Source organism: Spea bombifrons, chromosome 5 (assembly GCF_027358695.1).
Source record: "Spea bombifrons isolate aSpeBom1 chromosome 5, aSpeBom1.2.pri, whole genome shotgun sequence".
NCBI lineage: Eukaryota > Metazoa > Chordata > Amphibia > Anura > Pelobatidae > Spea > Spea bombifrons.
Window position 1 is genome coordinate 13,944,596 of NC_071091.1, and position 18,669 is coordinate 13,963,264.

General features: G+C 36.0%; 2 protein-coding genes across 2 annotated transcripts in view; both read right to left on the reverse strand.

Moving 5' to 3' along the window:
• Window positions 1-876: 876 nt before the first annotated feature.
• On the reverse strand, window positions 877-15,211 carry SLC39A12 (solute carrier family 39 member 12). Its single transcript, XM_053467702.1, has 12 exons — window positions 14,660-15,211; window positions 11,441-11,722; window positions 10,567-10,756; window positions 9,712-9,902; window positions 9,070-9,250; window positions 8,705-8,877; window positions 7,845-8,012; window positions 5,536-5,634; window positions 4,651-4,729; window positions 4,096-4,254; window positions 3,320-3,507; window positions 877-1,134 (listed from the first exon to the last, which is right to left on the reverse strand). Exons 1-12 carry the CDS (start codon window positions 14,960-14,962, stop codon window positions 1,006-1,008), a joined length of 2,142 nt encoding a protein of 713 aa, XP_053323677.1. The 5' UTR covers window positions 14,963-15,211; the 3' UTR covers window positions 877-1,005.
• A 1,730-nt stretch (window positions 15,212-16,941) lies between these two features.
• MRC1 (mannose receptor C-type 1) overlaps window positions 16,942-18,669 on the reverse strand; it is a 38,917-nt gene continuing 37,189 nt past the window's right edge. Inside the window, exon 30 of the mRNA XM_053466547.1 lies at window positions 16,942-18,666. Within this exon, the coding sequence (XP_053322522.1) occupies window positions 18,419-18,666 (248 nt within the window). The 3' untranslated portion in view covers window positions 16,942-18,418. The remainder of the gene's footprint in view (window positions 18,667-18,669) is intronic.

Below are 18,669 nucleotides of genomic sequence, written 5' to 3' on the forward strand. Positions count from 1 at the left end.
AATGTGCCTTAATGTCCTCAGCTTCGGGGGGTTACCGTGACAAGGATTATATCCTATTTCAGGGCAGCTGAGTGAGGCAACTGTCTGTTAATTTTGGGGAATCTTGAGCTGCCCCAGCAGCAGTAGTGCAGTCATGAGATTGTTCCTTTTATTTAATGTAAGAAAGTTTTACTGAAAGTAAGGAAGATTTACTTTACTAAGAGGGTGGTGGATATGTGGAAAGCCTTCCAGAAGTAGTAGCTTTAGTTCCACAGAACCCTTGAGTTTTTTTTTTACTTTCGATTATAGGTTGGTGTTTTGAGATTTGTTAAAGATACTATAAAAACATTCATTTTCGAGTGATTTGCAGTAGGATTTTCTTAGTAAAGCTATCTCTGGCATTGCAGCGGCTAACTATAGTCTTTTGTTCTTTTGCTGTATGTAACTTCTTACATCTTAGCCCTGATTGTTTCCTGGGAAGGTTGCATTTGCTAATAGTAAATGTAACCTCCCCAGGAAAAGATCAGGGCCAGAATAGCAGAACCTGTTAGAATCATTGAACTGTTAACACTTCACACTTTGAACCTTAACCACATTTTCTGGGAGTATTGCCATAATGTCAATCACAGCTTGTTTAAGCCTGTCTGACTCCAACAAATGTAACATCTTCTAATCAACTGGCAACTATCCCAGAAAATTTGTGAGAGGGAACCCATCTACACCAGGCTAACCAGTGAACAAACGAAATTTGTTGATGTTCCTCAGACCCCATGAATTAACCTGAATTTCAGTTTTATAAACACATAAAGAAAATAGTTTTTACAGATAAAAAAAATGCACATTAAGTAAATTTGTGGTCTATTTATTTAAAAATAAATTTGTAACAATATTATTACATGGTGCACTAAACCCAGGACATAAAATCCTATTATTAAAATAGATTTGGAACATAAATGACATTACCATATACACATTAATGAAAACAACATATTCACACGGTACATCTGCTAATCTTCAAGTTAAACTTTATAGCTTAATTTTATGTTCATAAAGTGCCAACACCAACAGGCATAGCCATCCAAGAAGTAGTCCTAGGTTTTGGAGGAAAAACATTAGCCAGGGTCGTTGTGTCTGAATATGAGTCATTTCAGGTAGCTAAAAAAAAGAAGACATATATGAATTATATATTTGTGTAACATAAAAAAAAAGTTTCATAAAAATGTTATTCATCGTGTACAGTATTTAATAATACATGCGATCTGGAATTTAAAACAAAAAATATATTTGTAACTATTAGTAACAATTAAAGGGGCAGTCATGCAAAACATTTTTCATTTCAAATTTCATTAAACTTATATAGTTTATTACTTTTATTTAGCTCACCTCTCTCTTTCCCCATCTCCCAGAATGCCTGGGATATGTATAATGTTTGCTTTTTGTCGGGAGGCATGGACATTACTGTCCTTTTAAATGTACCGTTATTGGTCCTCTGGCTGGAGCTATATGGGGAAAGATGCTTTCTCACCTCGCAACCTGTTAGAAGGCCCTTTAATTATTATTTGAAATAAATATATAACATGTGCATGACTATTAATTTAAACAAGTAGCTGTTCCAAAAGTGACACATCCTGAATATTTTTAAGAGATTCGAAAGGAAATTGCTCATTTATGTTTATTCATTTCGAGCTTTAGAAGTAGGATTGATCCAGATGGGCTGATTTATCACTGATGCAAAAGTGCATGTATATGTTTCCAATTGCGTCTGAATGTCATGGTACAAATGACTCACGGTGCTTCTGTCCATTATTAAAAACTATATTTCTTGCTTCATTTAATGGCACATTACCAATTAGAATTACCGTCACACAGCTACCTTTATTTAAACTACCTAATAGTTGTTATTGCGGTAACCTGTATTACTTGGAGTGTATACATCAACATTTATCATCATTTATGCTACACAATTGAGTCTTTAGTGATTTTTAGATGTTTCAGTGGCTGGGGTCAAAGATGAGATTTAGAGTTATTTGAGTTTTCAAGACCACTGAGGTTATTCTTCAAATGTTACTTTAGATGTTGCATTTCATCTTAAGGAAGGACTCCTTTCTTCATGAAAACATACATGACTTAATTGGAACGTGGTACATAGGTGGAAAAGCCCCCCAGTAAAGTAAGGGTATTTCAGCATGGGTGGGACAGGCATAAGTCTATGCTGAATATAAGACCAACAACCAAAAATAAGGTTTAAGAATGCTACAGTAAATAAAAAAATAGACAAAGTAGATTTGCTGTATGGATCTTAAATGATTTCAGATTGTATGTTTATTGGGCTGATAAGGCAATATCCATTTTTGTGCATAATATACAGTATACACGAAATATATAATAAAAGTGAGTATTTAAATATAAGTAAGGCAATTCTAAAAAAAATGAAATGCTTGGGTTCTTCATCTTAATATGGAAACTGGATATAACTGCACAAGCCAATGGGACACTGGAGGCTTTAGTTGACTTTATACCTTTTTTTCTATGTTGTCTTAATGAAAGGGATCAACTTCAAATTAAAGATTCCAAATAAAAAAAATACAAAACCCCTTTGCCAAGAGGAGGCAAGAGCACCTTTTCTACCGCACTGTCCGCTTAAACTCGCATGGTTTCTTTAGTTTAGTCTGGTCCAGATTTACCTTTTTTCTGGGTGCCAAATGAACACAAACAGTGTGAAAACATGTACAAGTAACCTTCCATCCAGGGACAGCCAGACTATCATGTAGTAATACTAGGCTGACTATGTAGCCAATTTGGTGGGTCGGCCATCATAAGATTTTCTCATATGTTACATGCTTGAGGGGCGGCCAGTTTATTAGAGGGATCTTTCATTGGGTATCAGAGAGGTACAATGGTTAAGGATAGCATGATTTATTGTTGGGTGAGTTTTAAGGGGATATTTAAAAAGTGTGATGGAAGAAGGGGGTTTACAGGACAATACATACCAGATTTATAGGACAAACCATCAGAAGCCTTAGGCAGGGGATGGAGGTTATCAAAAGAAGGGGTGATAGCGATGGATCATGGGAGGAAGGTATTTAATAAAATCAGGTATTTAGGAAGGAGTATTTAGGAGTATTCACCTGAATGTTTAATCACATAGAAAATAATTACAGACATGTTTCATGTTTCTTTTTGCTCTTATGTGGGCATTCCACAGTACTATGAATGATGTTTCTAATAATCAATCTTGTTATAAAGTCCTTACAATATGAATTAAAGGAAGTCAAACATAAAGAACCACATATTAGAAAACATTATTTGGAAATATGGTGTAATAGTAAATGTCACTCACCATCTCCACTAGAGACAGGTATAGGAACATCCCAGCTGTGACAGCGAATATCCATATTTGAACACTGGGGTTGCTCGACACGGACAGGCCTATGTACAGACCGGCAAACGCTGTTAATGCACTGATAAAGTTCATTAAAAAGGCAATTTTAGCGGACAGTCCACTATTCAATAGCACAGCAAAGTCACCTAAAAGAGCAAAGGAGATTTTTATTAAAATTTGTTTCTGTTTTTTGTTTACCAATAAGTAAATAATTTTTTCAGATATATATAATTTAAAGATTAGCCTTACTGAGGTTGAAATCTGTGTCCCCATATTGCCTCTATGGCAATATGGCTCCCACCTTTATGATAATGTTAACTGTAAAGCACTGAGTACATAGGTTAAGGCTGTAAATATGAAAAACTATAGGTCTATTAATTGTTTTTACATAATCATCAGGCTACAAACATTATTGTTGAATGAAGATTTAAAGACATTATTTGACAGCACTGGATGGCACTCTTTGGTATATAATACTTTAAAATAGGCATAAGGGGTGATCAGTCCCAGTGGGGGGTGATGGGATGATGTGGGAGATGATGGAGGATGATGGGAAGACTTGCTGTAACTTATTTGGTTAAGAATTGGTCCTGGAGACTCCTGGACTAAGGATGGCTCTGTGCCCATCATTACCCATTACCCAAACACAACATACGGTGTAGATGGTATCAGCTGAAGAGCTACAAATCAACTCCATTGGTGTAAAAAATCCGGACACAATATATCCAACATACCCATTTCATGGGGAATTTCATGACACAGAATTGCTATTGTTGTTGCTACCCCAGTTTCAGTAGAAGATGAATACGCAGATCCTATCACCATCCCATCCGCAAAGTTGTGTAGGCTGTCCCCCAGTAGGATCATCACTGCCAGCAAACTAATACCTTTGTCTAAAAACAAAACAAATTCAATAATGATTTAGTATTATGAGTGATAGGTACAAGCTAAACATAGACTGCATTTTCATTCTGTTGTTATATTATAAATTAATATAAATATAATTACTTTTTAATATACATTATATATACTTTAGCATGTTAACCACTGATGTTAATTACCATTATTATTTGTTTATAGAACACCAGCATATTCAGTAGTTAAAGGTGTTAAACCCTAATGCTTATTATAGCTGAATTTTCCATTTAAATCCCCATTGAGATTGCATGCAGGGGATGCTGCAGACTGACAGATGATATCAAAAACGTGGTGTGGTCCCGGTGATGCCGCCCAGTTGGAAACACCAGATTTGTATGTAAGCTCTCCTGTACCATTTCAAGAATACTTACGTTTTTTTCTTCCCCTTATACTGACTGGTGTAATATCAGGTATAATGCCATCTGAAGGTTCGCAGTCTTCGGGGGTTCTCTTAAAAAAAACAATACGAGAGGCAATGTCTTCAGATTGTGTAATTGGGATACTTTGTCACCGATGAGATGTGATACAACTGATCCTTAATTTGCTAACTGTTGAAGCGTATAACTTGTACCTTAGCACATAGAATAGGTAACTGAAGACAAAGTATTGATTACATAAACATATACATTATTCCAGCAATCACCTCCCTTCTAGTAACCAGACCCTAAATATTAGCGCCTCTATAGTTTTGGCACCCTTTGGCACATAGCTACCCTTTTCTATTAGTTACTTCCAATGCCACATGAACGCTTGTTTTCTACTCTGACCATTTAAACCGTATTCCCCAAATTTCTGGTGTCCAAACCAGGACGTCTTTGATGAGGGTGTAACCAGAGGTGGGCCTACGTCTGCTTCAGGAGCTCAGCTTCAGAACATTGCCAGGTGGCCAAATGGGAGCTGACATTGAGATCCGTGCTGCAACAACACAGACCTCCATCAATTCAGCTCCTTGGGCTGGACCCATTGACCAAACCAGCCCATGATCCCAAATGCCTGTAATAATGGTACAGTGGGGCAGCCCGGCTGCAAGACAGTGCCTAAAAATCAGGAGTGCCCTGTGAAAAATGAGAATATGTATTTAAAAACTACTGTATAACCGTCTCTCCTTATACGAGGGCATGTAACGTTTTAGCACTTTATTAGCATGCATGGTTTCTAACTTTTTATGCAATAAGTCCCCACACCTGAAAAAAACTTTTGTTATTATTCCAAAAAATAAAGCATCACTAGAGCAGAGATAATTAGTAAGCACTTACCAGTTGAATGGTAGAGGTTGATTTTGCTTTCCTCGACTGATCATTCAAGTGAGAATCCAGCGAAAAGTCGTGAGAATGCCCATTCGCAAATGAACGACCCTGTAACAAAAAATAAAAGGTATGTAGTACAAGACATAATTGGAAGGGGCTAGCCACGTGGGGATGTGGCTAGTAGTTACTCAGTTCTATTGCATTCTGATATGTTGGTGTCTAGGGGCAGAGATTTCTCTTGTTCTTGGACATTGGTAAAGCCCCCCAAAGATACAGCACTGATCACTCTCTTCATCTTCATTCTTGCACAAAGAGAGGTTTACATGTAATATAAAAATCCCATAATACACACGGGAATGTAAAGTAAATGTCCCAGGTTTTGACTAGTTTTCTCCTTTTTTGGTTTAATGAGAGGGTGGTAGATAAGTGGAACAACCTCCCAAAAAAAGTAGTAGAGGTTAATACATAAGGGAATTAACCATGCACGGGATAAGCATATTGGAATCCTTGACCTAAGATGAAACCGAGGACTGATTAAGGTTTGAGACTTTTTGAAATGTGTAGACATTGAAAAAAATATTTTGTATACAGTATTTCTTGTTTATGTCAACATTTCATATTTTTTATGCAATATTCCTTTTTTTTGCCAGTACCTTGGTATATGTATATAGAGTGATGTATTATGGCTAGACCAACTAGGCCTAGGGGGGCAGTCCACCTGCTGGAAAACCCGGGGCAGGTTGCCCTATTGGGTTATCATACAGGCCCCCTGGTGTCCCGCTGCTCAATGGGACCATTACAGGGGAGATGTTTGATCACCTCAAGCGGTCAACTCTGCAGCCTCCATAGAATGCATTAGAAGGCGCTGCGCACCATTAAGGCATGTAGTGCCGGGATATGGTGTCTTAAAGACACGGCCTGCCTTTTAATGCGGGGAGGACGCTGACTTTGGAAGGGGTGGCTGGGGGTTCTGCTATAGGTAGGGCATTTGGCAGCGTAGAAGGTGAATACTTTTCTGTCTATATAAGAATTGTTTTGATAAAAGTCATGTTGAGTTAACAATTGTTTCTACCGTTCTGGGTTCCTGGAAGTGAAGAACAAAGAATGTTAGAATCCTTCCATAAATCAATTCTTGCTTGGAACATTAAAAGGCCCCATGCTGAGGCAGTTAGTAGAACATGGTGTTACGCACACTGGTGCACAGACCTGTTATGAGATTGCAGCACAACAGCGTTCTGAAAAACTGAACAAAAGGCGTCAAAAGAAAGCGAAAATCTCTATGTAATCCTTAAATGAGCTCAAGTGTATTATTGTAAATTGTGTAATTTACAATGCATTATACACTGGAGTGTTAATATAAAACAATGACAGATTATAGGCAAGTAAATTAAAAATAGATCCATACTTTTTTTTCTTTTGTATTGTAACATATAAAATAATATGTATTATCCTTTAAATACATTTTCTGTGAGCAATTATGTGGAACTAAAGGGAATGATTATTAAAGGAAGGCAAACGACACACGATTGAAGCATTGATGTGATATAGTCTGAGTAGTATTGATGGACAGATATTTGTTCCTCTACAGATTTGTGAAGGATAAAACGCTGTTTCCGCTGTTCTCATGCATTATGGCTTTTAGGGGTGTAGAATACTCTGATTCATACATATACCCACCAAACATTGTGAGCACCTTGTGAGCGGATATTGAGGTGGGAAAAAACTAGCATCCTTCATAAAGAGCACATAGGTTAGTAACAGACCAACAAGGCCAACACTGTCTGCCGGTATCATTCCCCTGCGTTTTAGCTGCTCTTTGTCCTTGCGAGTGGTACTCCAGGGTTGTTAATCCATTACTTATTATACGCTAATTCAGTAATCAATAAATCAGCTTTTTGTCAAAAACATGCAGTTCCTCCTTCCATTACTTCTAACAAACGTCTTTTGAAGCTTAGCATCAACCAAACCCTTGGTTCTTCTAGGACTGTATCAGTGCCCGTGGTTAAAGAAGACAGCCTTGGATATTTAGTAGAGGTGGGTCAAGATTTTGCCAATATTCTAAAAAAAAGCCTGAATATGCAACATTTTGCCTTCTGGAAACTTTAACAGAAAAACCACTTCCACCCAAAGTTTTTGCAACAATCTAAGTCACGTAGGTCATCATAACACTATGTTTTGGGAAGTAAGAGTCATCTTCTGTGTTGTGACTCCAATGTGTGGATATTCAAACTTTCACACTGGTATCATTGTCCCTCTGGGAGAGTATTCAGAAAATAGAAAAACCATACAGATTATATAAATTGTAAAGTTTTCCTTACCTGCCGTGTGGATGAAACCAGAAGATAGAAAAGTTTGTTGATGAGGAAGAATCCATGAATCCCTCCAATCATCCCCATTATCTTCCACAAATATTCTTTATCTTCAAAGGGAATTTCCTCCTCCTGAACACCGTGTTCATGTGACATATTGTCATGGATTCCAAGAACCTGTTATATTAAACGCACAACCATAGTGAAATTCCATATTGTTTAATCTTTACAGTTTGCTATAATGTGCTTTAAAATGAGGCCACACTTGGCATAAACAGGTTTCTTGCGATATATTTAGTCTACTGTAATACAGGAGTGCTTACTTATACAGGTAATTCATCTGGAAGTAATCCATTTAATTACATTTTATGGAAAAGCTTTCTTTTTCATCTTACATTTATAGTAGGTAATATTGGTACCAAAAAACTAAACTAAAAACAACATTCACAATAACTAAATATATAACAAGGAGAGATGCTGCCATGTAAATTATACACTTATGGTGGTAACTGGATTCTAGAACAGAACACTCAAACGGACTTTTAGATAAATTGTCCATTTACAACACTATTACAAGGAATATTTTTAGGATGCTATTCATTAGTAAGACATTTTTGTAATATATACATGCGTGCTCTTCTAAAATTATTAAATAGTTATAATAACTGGTAAGATTCCTTCTTGCAGGAGATGCTCCCTGGTATTGGCTTTTCATAATCCATGGTGAATACAGTGAGCAGAAATATTCAATTTACCTGCACACCAGTAAGTTAAATTAAGGCAATAATTAATAAATTGGTTCAAGATTTATTTGAGATAACCACTTGAAGGAATAAACTTTTCTACGAGGATGTGGTAATTGATCTTACCTGAGGGATCAGGTGAAGAAGAGCATCTCCAGACAGAGTTCCAACAGCCAGTCCTACAAACAACTGTAAGATAAGATTGTAGTTTTCCTCACAAGAACTAAATATAATAAGCGTGGCACCAAACATAGATCCAATGGTGAGAAGCACGACTGCAATTGTGCTGTAACCATATTCTGAAAAATACACAAAGATGTTTTATTAAATATCAAGAGCGGCAGCTATGATTAACAGATTAAAAAAGACAACTAGATGTGTCGCATATCCCAAACATCTTGAAGGTAACAGAATTATGGTATATCACGTTTGATTCCAGTTTTATGAGTAGAAAAATACGTTGCTATTACGTTGCCAGCACATGAGCTCACTTTGTAGGGTGGTTGGAGGGGGGAGCTGAGTGCTGGCACGGCCGGCTGGCTGGCAGGCGCAGGTTAGAAGTTGATGGATAATTGCTGGACTGATCTGCTTGAACTGTTCCCTTGAAACAGCGGAGCGGCTGTTCTGTAGAAAAATCTCCATAAGCTCATTTGCAGAAAAACAAGGCTGACCCTAAAAACACAAGAGCACAAGAATTTTGTAAATGAAAAGATTTGGATGAATCAGTCATGAAATTTGGATTATTCCTCAACTTTTGTAAAATATCACAATGACACAATGAATTATTCTGACAAATATAATAATTTATGCGGGGTCTCTAAAGTTACTGTTAGCTAACCAGGGCAGTGTTTATATATTGTGCTGACCCAGGTAAGCTTCCTCTCATGGCAGCACGTTTTGTCGCCACAACTGAGTCATGTTGGATAGAGCTGTATTGTTGCAGCGATGTGAAGTCCAAACATTTTATTTTTATTTTTTATTAAATTTATATAATTTTGGTTGTTTTTTTCTTAAACAGATATTTCCAAAATATGTTTTGGATAGGTAGGAGAACACATTTTGAAGTTCTGCCCTTGCAACCATCTGCCCAGGGGGTGAGAACACCGGTGTCAATATGCAGGTAGTGTCTGTACCTGAGTGGAGTCTGTGTACTCCTGTATCACATACATGTCTTGATTGTTTTTCTGGATTTCTTCTTCTCTTCCTGGGAATGGTTCACGGTTTGTTCCTGGAATAACTAGGCTTCTCTGCTTTCGCCTGTGGTTGTGATCCATCTTTTCACATCTAATTATTGATTTAAGTTTTCCAAGAAGTTCGTCTATTTCTAAGGAAACATACAATAATGGATTACAGTACGTTGTAATTGGGGTTAATTGAGTTACAATTAGCTGTTAAAAGAGAAGTCTCATAAAAAATGTGCATTAAAGGTGCTTTTCCATCTACACTTTTGTATCTAATTGCAACATTAGAATACGCAAACATCATTCCTGGTAATAATTCCTTAATCACGTAAGGTTTTGCATCACTCACAGTTTGTGTATATATATATGACACAAAAACAGGCATTGATATGCGTTGCTCATACAAACGAAAAACGTTTCTGAGTTGTTTCTATTAAACCTTCACAGGAGAGAATAAAATGACAGATCTGCTAAGGTTCATTAATAGGACATACAAGATAGCTCAATTGATGTTATGTCCGAGAGATTGTAGAGATTCTAATTGTGTTGTGTACTCATACCTGGGAACTTTCCCGAAGCTCTCCCCCTTCTGGGGGAGTGGCTTCATGGAGGTGGGGCTATCCATACTTGGAGGAGGGACTAGACATGTGCGGGGGAGGGGCTAGAAATAAGAGAGAAAGTGGGAACATCCAAACGCAGGTCCTCTTCCCAGGGAGGGTGGAACATTGGGGTCATTGGGGTCATTGGGGTCATTGTAGTTGTTATGATTCTCTCTTGTTGTCCTGAAAAATGTCTTTAACATCTTACCCGTAGCAGACAGCTCACTTGTTCTGTTCAAAGACTGAAATATATAATCCGTAAAAAAGTCAGCATTTGGTATTATTTTTTTCCTTATACACAAGCGCTGTATGGAAAATGTAAGGATAATTTCGGCTAGCCTGGGAAGTTCATTAGAGCCTATAGTGTGTGGTATTCCAAGAGAATTCCAATTAACGCACTGAAATAAAATAAAAAAGATGTATTTCATTAATGAAGTTATTTCACACTCATATTATTGTGCATACAAATATCCTGCCATTATAATTCCCCCAGAAGACATGCTTCTTGTATAATAGGGGTATAATAAGAAATCAGCAGGGCAAAATCGGCAGTGCCAGACTACTGGCAGGTGACCAATCTCAGCCAAACACTCATGCCTGGAATTCTACATAGGGCTTAGCAAACAGTCACAAAATGACTGAAGAAAAAAAGAGAAGAAAGAAAACACTAAACCATTGTTTATTTTGTACTGTTTAACAAGATGTGACCTAAACACCTGCCATTTTGCTTTGGAACACATTCTGTAAGAACGCAAATAATGCCACATTTTAGTTATTAGCAAAAACACACAATGAGCGCACTGTCATTTTTCATAATAAAATGAACCGAATTAACCGTTTTGGCAAGCTGGATAAAGTTAGAAAGAATGCACCACCAGGAAAGCTAACGAAGCAGTATACTGACGTTAGGTTCTTCCGTGCTCTAATCGGATGAAAATTGTAAACAAATTGGAATCAAATAATGAAACAAACTGGCACAAAATAATGTGGGCATTCCTGGAACTATTGCCCCATGTTTGCTCCCGTACAGCCCAACAGAGACTTTTTTTATGAACGTTAACAAACTAAAAAAATATTCTCACCTGTTGACCGTCAGATATTTGGAAATATTGCTTTGTTGTAAGCAGGATCTCCTCTACTTCATTGTCAGAAAGATAATGACAGTCTTCGTCTTTTTGTAGATTAAGTATTCCGTTGATGTAGTATATGTAATCCATATTAGGGTCCAACGTAGATGAGCAGAAGTCCTTTTGATATAATATGTAGTATAGCAGTATGACTGAGATTCTTTGCATTATCTCTTCATTTATTATATCACCTAGTTCTTTCCTGGCCATGAATAGCAGGGTGTCAAGCTGAAGACACTGTAAATATATGATAAGAGGGGTATGAGAAATGTTATAAGGGGTCCATGTCCAAGGTACAGTACCCTCTTACAACTGGGGTATAGTGGAAATTTGACAATATGATAAATTCACAATAAGACATACTGGCGACCCCTATGTTTAAGGACTTTATTTGATGTTCATATGTACTCATAAAATTGAGCAATGCATTTGAGATTGATGAGAATTTTATTTTATGTATTTGTTTCTTGCTTCCTCTGTGTAGTCAGGCACATATGCCAAATGGGATAAATTCAATGATTTAATGTTGCATTTACAGTTTATCCTGAATGGATCCTTTATTCATTTTGTTTCATTTTAATTAATCAATTTTGTTTGCATCTAGATTGTAAGCTCCTTTGAGCAGGGCCCTCCTCACCTGTTGTCTCTGTTAGTCAATTTGTTATGTTGCATACTACTTGTTATGTCCTGTCTACCCATTGTACAGCGCTACGGAATTTGATGGCGCTATATAAAACAATAAACTATAATAATAGTTGTACGAATATGATATTCACATATGCAGAAATGTTTGCCCCGAGTTTGAGTGTTGCTTTTTCTCTTCTGTTGTTGACATAACCCCCATTCATTCTCCTGTGTGGACTAATGCTTCTACAAATAACCAAGAGCACCACCATTTCTGTGGAGTATGTATTCCATGCCGAATTCTGCACCAAAAGGAGAGATCATTTCTTCCAGAAGGTCAACAGACAATGTTCTAGAACACCTTGCTTATTACAGCTACTGCTCAACATGCTCTCCTACACAGAGGACTCTTGTGAAGCACCGTAATTGTGGTACCTTCAACCCTGCCATGTAGAAGAAGAGATAATTTTACATACATAAAATGTGATAGATTTTTATATACAGTACCTTTTCAGAATTGTACTGTAGATTTTATTTTTATGAGTTTCCATTTTAAAAAAGGAAAATATATATATATATATATATATATATATATACATTTTACCCCTTCAGTATCTATGCTGTTAAATAGGATCTTACCAGTAAAATACTTTTTGATATTTCTTTGAGTTGCAGTTTTCTATATTAACATATTTCTAGGATAAGATTCATAGACAAACAACTGACCTGTTGACCTTGGCACTTAATCAACTTATTTTTTATAAAGTTCAAACCCTATTGCAGACTACCATAGTGTTTTGGGATTAAAATAAACTATAGTAAAATGAAAAGAATTTGTAAATAAATCTAGAAGTGGGTGAGACTTCCACAAATCAAACTCAGTTTTCTGAGCAACATACTTGTCTGCTTTCCTGGTCACTTTTCTCTTTGCCTGGGCAGAGGGAATGGTGTTTAGCCATGTCCACTCCCTGCCAACATTCCCTCCACCATAGTTAAACTAGAATGTCAGACGTTTAGATCTAATGTAAGGAAATTTTACTTTACTGAAAGGGTGGTCAATAAATGGAACAGCTTCCTAGCAGAAGTGGTAGAGCCTAATACAGTGTGGGAATTTAAACATGCAAGGGATAGACATAAAGCTATCTTAAATCTAAAACAAGACCAAAGACCGATTAGGGTCTAAGTCCTTACATCAGGCAAAATGAGTAGACTGGATGGACCGAATGGTTCATATCTGCCGTCAAATTCTTTGTTTCTGCATGAGGCTAGCGTCGACCCTATGCGAAGCAAGCCCTGCCCACACAGCCATTTGATCTCACCCCCTTCCATATTCCACCTTGGTTATCTCGCTCACAATGAACAGGGGCTATACCAAGCATTGGGCCTCAGCCCGCAACGCCTTATCCAGAGCCACGAGAATAAAATAAGTAACACAACTCCGTTGTTTAAGTATACAATAACCATATATTGTTACATTGTTCAGATTCTCAGCATTAAGTGGGTCATAACACAATGCACATTATATAATTTGATGTTAAGGCCTTTTGTAGTTTCTGGAGATCCACTTGTCACAACTGAAAAATAGTAAACTAAAAAGATTAATAAACTAAAACAATAGTAAACTAAAACAATAGTAAACTAAAAAGAATGGTAAACTAAAACAATAGTAAACTAAAACAAAACCTAATAAAAAAAGATAGATAGATGCCCAATATCACCACCAACATGATAAAAAAAACTTTATATAATATTATTAATGTTAGCATTTCATTACTTTTCATTTTTTCTTTTGTTTGCAATTCAACACAATTTACAAAAAAAGACAGCACAATAAATCAAGGACATCTAAAATAATTAAGAAAACTACAGCTAATTTCAGCTAAATAGTTTTGTTTGTTTTAGCTAAAATGTTATTTAGAGTTTCCTTTACAAAATAAGAGCTACGTGTTTTATATGGATATTTATCTGTAATACCCAGCAGTGCGGATAAACTATTCAAAGCACGTATATTGGCACAATTTGTTATAATGGATTAGAGAACGCTGCTGGAATACTAATTACTAATAGACAATATTGTGTGCCTTCACCTAAGCCATTAAAGTAAGATTTTAATATAGTTTATTTCATTATAATGTGTCTCATTGTTCTGTGCCATAGTAGTGTTATAGCCTTGTACATTTGTTAGTGTCAACAATAACATTTTTGAAATAAGTACATTGTGCGTGTGTTCCATGTGTTAAAATTTAAAATATATATCCGGCTGATACACGTATTCTTTGTAAATATGTTTTCCTTCTAATTGAAAAAATATTTGAATGGAAATAGATAAAATAGATAGATTCACCTGTAAAGCAAAAGCAAAAAAATGACCGACAACATTTGAACACATTAATAGCAAATGTGGTTGCCAAAATAGTTAAAAACAGGTGCAGTACAGAGTATAAAGATAGTTCGTGTCCTGAAACCATCTAGAAAAAGAAAAACCTTGATAGGATATTACATTTTTATAGGATACCATTAATCAGTTAATTTGTTTATACATTTACCAACCTGTTTACATGTCTGCGCTGGTCTTTCTGTTATACCTTTCGGACATTCAATCTTTTCTAGCAACTTTGTCAAAAGTTCTCTTGAGCTGTTCTTCTGGATATCAGTTTCATTTTTAGCTATAAGACTATGTAACGTTTGAAGCAGACCTCCTTGGCCGTAGGTTTGGCTTGTGTTCTCATGCCGGGATTCAGCCAAGACCTTTACAAAGAGAATAACAAAGATGAAGAAAAATCCACTTTTCCAACAGAAATGTTTCTTCAAGTTCAACATGATGGCTTCTGGCGGCAGTAGAAAGCAAAGCATCCCAAACTTGTTTGTGGATTACAAGTCCACAGTCATGGCCAGTGCTACTTGCGGGTTTAAAACAAACAAAAAGAAAGGACTTGGATGTAGAATGGCTGCAATGTGTTATGAAGGAATTTATTAATTGGTTGAGTAAGCTGATTTGCAGTGACAAGCTGCTTTCAAACAACAGGGGTCTGTGAGGACTTTGCCATTTGTAGCTGCAATCCTCCCACAAAAACATACAGGAAAAAAAATAACATATTACCAAAATAAAGAAACTTTTAGATTTGTTCTTTCATTTTCTATTTTGTTTACAATTTGTTTAGAATTATTTAAACTATATATTTTTGTTCAGAGGTTCAAATACACAAAAAATACATGTGTATTTATATATATATATATATATATAATATGTACAGTATATATATATATATTATATATATATACATTAAGAATTACACATAACACATTTTATTAGAAAAACAAGGAAAATCTGTAAGTGATTAAAAAAATTAAATGGGATCCAACAACACTTACATGTGTGATAATTAAAAATACAGTATTGGGTTTGAGTGATAATTTGCTGAGAAATAAGAGTTAAGGGTTTGGTGTGTTGTTTATCTTGCAAGAAGAACTCATTATCTAATTATAAAAGGTTTGAAGGTTGTTTGTGATGTGGAAATTCTGAGTTTTAAAAAGGATTAGTTAATCTTATTCATTCACAACAGGGGATCCTTTAAAGCACTAGACATATGGTTTAACCCCTTAAATGGCTGTTTTAACGTTTCTGCTGTGCTCATGTATAGCCATAATTTTCTTCTCTCTCATTTACCCACACAAATTATACAAAACAAGAGGGGCTTTTTGTTAGATACTTTAGATACATTATTTTGATCACATCATCTAATTTACTATAAAAAAAACTTTTTAAAACTTTTTTAACTTTTATTTGAAAAATCATTTACTCATCTACAAAAGCTAATGAAAAACCCTGCTATGTAGATTCTAATATTTTTTTAAGTTTAGAACCCAATACCAATACCCAATGTTTTTTTTTTCTAAAAGTAGCATATTATAATTTAATTTTTTTTTTCAAATCTGGCCATCCTGCCCCCATGTCTTATTTGGGAGATAAAAGGCTACATTTTGGAGCTGACATTTGGAATTTTGACGTCGGCACCCATGTCCTGTTTGGGACATCTTTGAACCTGGCGAATTCCATTTAACCCATCAAACCATACAATTTTGAAAACCAGACACCTCAGGGTATTTGAGATGCTGCTATTTTAACACTTTCCATGTTGAGATTTCTAAGAAAGATGCAGGGACAATTTTAGGACTTTCTCATAAAAATAAACATTGTTTTTTGGATGGTTCACTTTATGGTGTCATAGTGACAACACTGGCGACGTTTTTATTTGTATTACATTTTTATTTATTTCTTAACTATTTTTTATACATTTTTCATTATATTTTACTGATCATATAAGTGAGCTGGGCTCAATTGAGCTGCGTGGTTGGCTTCGGTACCTGTAGTCAACCTGCAGAAGGTTCTCAGGTGGGTCTGGACAGATCCTCTGGGGAAAGATGCCCCAAGTGTATTGGAAAACCCTCCCCTTCCCATTCAGAAGGATATGGGAGAGACATAGGTGTCTCTCATTTGCACATACCTTCCACTTTACGCATAACTTTCTGCAGAAAGTATCTGTTTGATATTTGATTTGTTGAATTGTTAATGCCTGTTTTTATATCCCTCATTATTAAATATTTCTATTTACATTTGTATTTTAACCTTATTCACTTGTGAAATTGTAGGCAGCAGTGTAAATCACTGCATGTTACAAAATCATTTATCCACCTATATATCTGAGATCAATACAAACATCCCTGTGGATTGCAAATGTGTGTCTCTTTTTACTAAAAAAATATAACCAAATATGTATTTCAAAATTCAAGGGCAAGGCAAGAAGTACAAGAATGAAAACTGCAACACAAAATGAATCAAAGGAATCTTTTTATTTCACACTATTTGCAAAACAATGATTGTAGAACAAACAAGGAAGTAGATTTGTGAATTTGTCTGGTTTTATTGTTTTTTGATTATTGATTTAGAAAAGTGCGATTTGTGATTCAGAGTTTGTAAAAGTCGCATTATGGTTTAATTATTCATTCAACGCAAACTTGTAAACCACTGATCTAAATAAATATTCAGTCACTGCAACAGTGCAAAGCATTGCTAAATCATACATTCACAACCCCTTTGTAAAGAGTATCTGCCTACTTTTTCCAGCGTAAACAGATTATTAATTGCAATCTACTGATCTGTCCTATAGCACTAAAACATATGTTTCTGGAATGTGCTGAACCAATATGACACTTTATTAGTCTCTCGCGATGACACAATTAGCATTCCTTGGGACTTCTCAGGCTAGGGCAGTGACAGAGCCAGCCATGTAAGGAGGCTGGGAGTAGGAGGTGAAGTGGGCGTGGAAGTGGGTGTGGCCAAACAATTTTTCCCTGTCCAAAAAGCAAAAGTGACCCAAAGACTCCGGGAATCAGTGCTTCACCCAGAGGCTTTGAGTCAATCCCGGAAAGTTCCCAGGTATGACGATTATCCTATGTGCAGGGACCTTGAGCTAGTATATGAAATGAAGGGACACTGAGGGGCATAGATAATGATGATATATTAATTAATAAGCACTTATTTAAGTGTAAGAACACCATCTCTTAATTTCTCACTGCATGTAACTGTGAAAAACATGCTTTTAACAAGCTTCTCGGCAACTGGTTTACAAACCCTCCTCTATATAATAACGTATATTAAATATATATTGAACCTAAATGACAAGACATCTGTATAATTTTACCTGCTAAAGGCAGCCTGAACACACGTGGTTTGCTTTTCTCTTTATGTAGAACTTTCAATCTGTGAGATTACCCATATGGTGTGCTATAGTACAGCTGTATAGGAGTAGGTTTGGTTTTATAAACTGCATATTAGGAAGCTTCATTTCCTCTTCAGTATTCTATTAAAATCAATGGAGGTTCTATGTAAAAACTTCTATTGTTATTTCTTCCACTACTCGCATATATGCTTTTGTAGAAGTATTTGGATAATAATATAACATTTTGTCATCGTGTTTGCTATTATCTGAATAATTACAGAAATAACTAATTGGTTTATTTCCACTGTGTAAAGAAATTGGCTGTAGCGATATTGTTCCCAGATTGATAAGTCTTTGGTTGTAGGTGATATGTTTTAATGGGCCAACATGGGAACAAAATGAGAGTCATATAAGCTTTCAGGACATCAAAGGTCCCCTTTTGTCCATGCCTTCTAAGAAAAAACCTTTGAGGTTGTGAAAGCATGTGTGAAGCTACATTTTGTTGCATATAAACTGTAAACAACAGCACTGATTTAGAATATTTTGCGTCCAAGGAATTTTTTCACATTCGTATCTTTAATAGCTGATACTAAGAGATAGCATGCTCATTTTGCTCAATATTTTCCACAAGAACATTTGTATCACCAGTTCCAGGAAAGCGGTCACCGTTAAAATATAATGTGTTGTCAAAATTAGAGTCCGGTGGTGGAGGTGGCTTGTTCTGCCTTCTTCTGTAGACATAGTAGAGTGCAACTGTGACCCCCACTACAACAAGCATTACAAGGAGCACAACGCCACCAGTTACACCATGTGAAGATAGTTCTTTTTTACTTGGCTCTG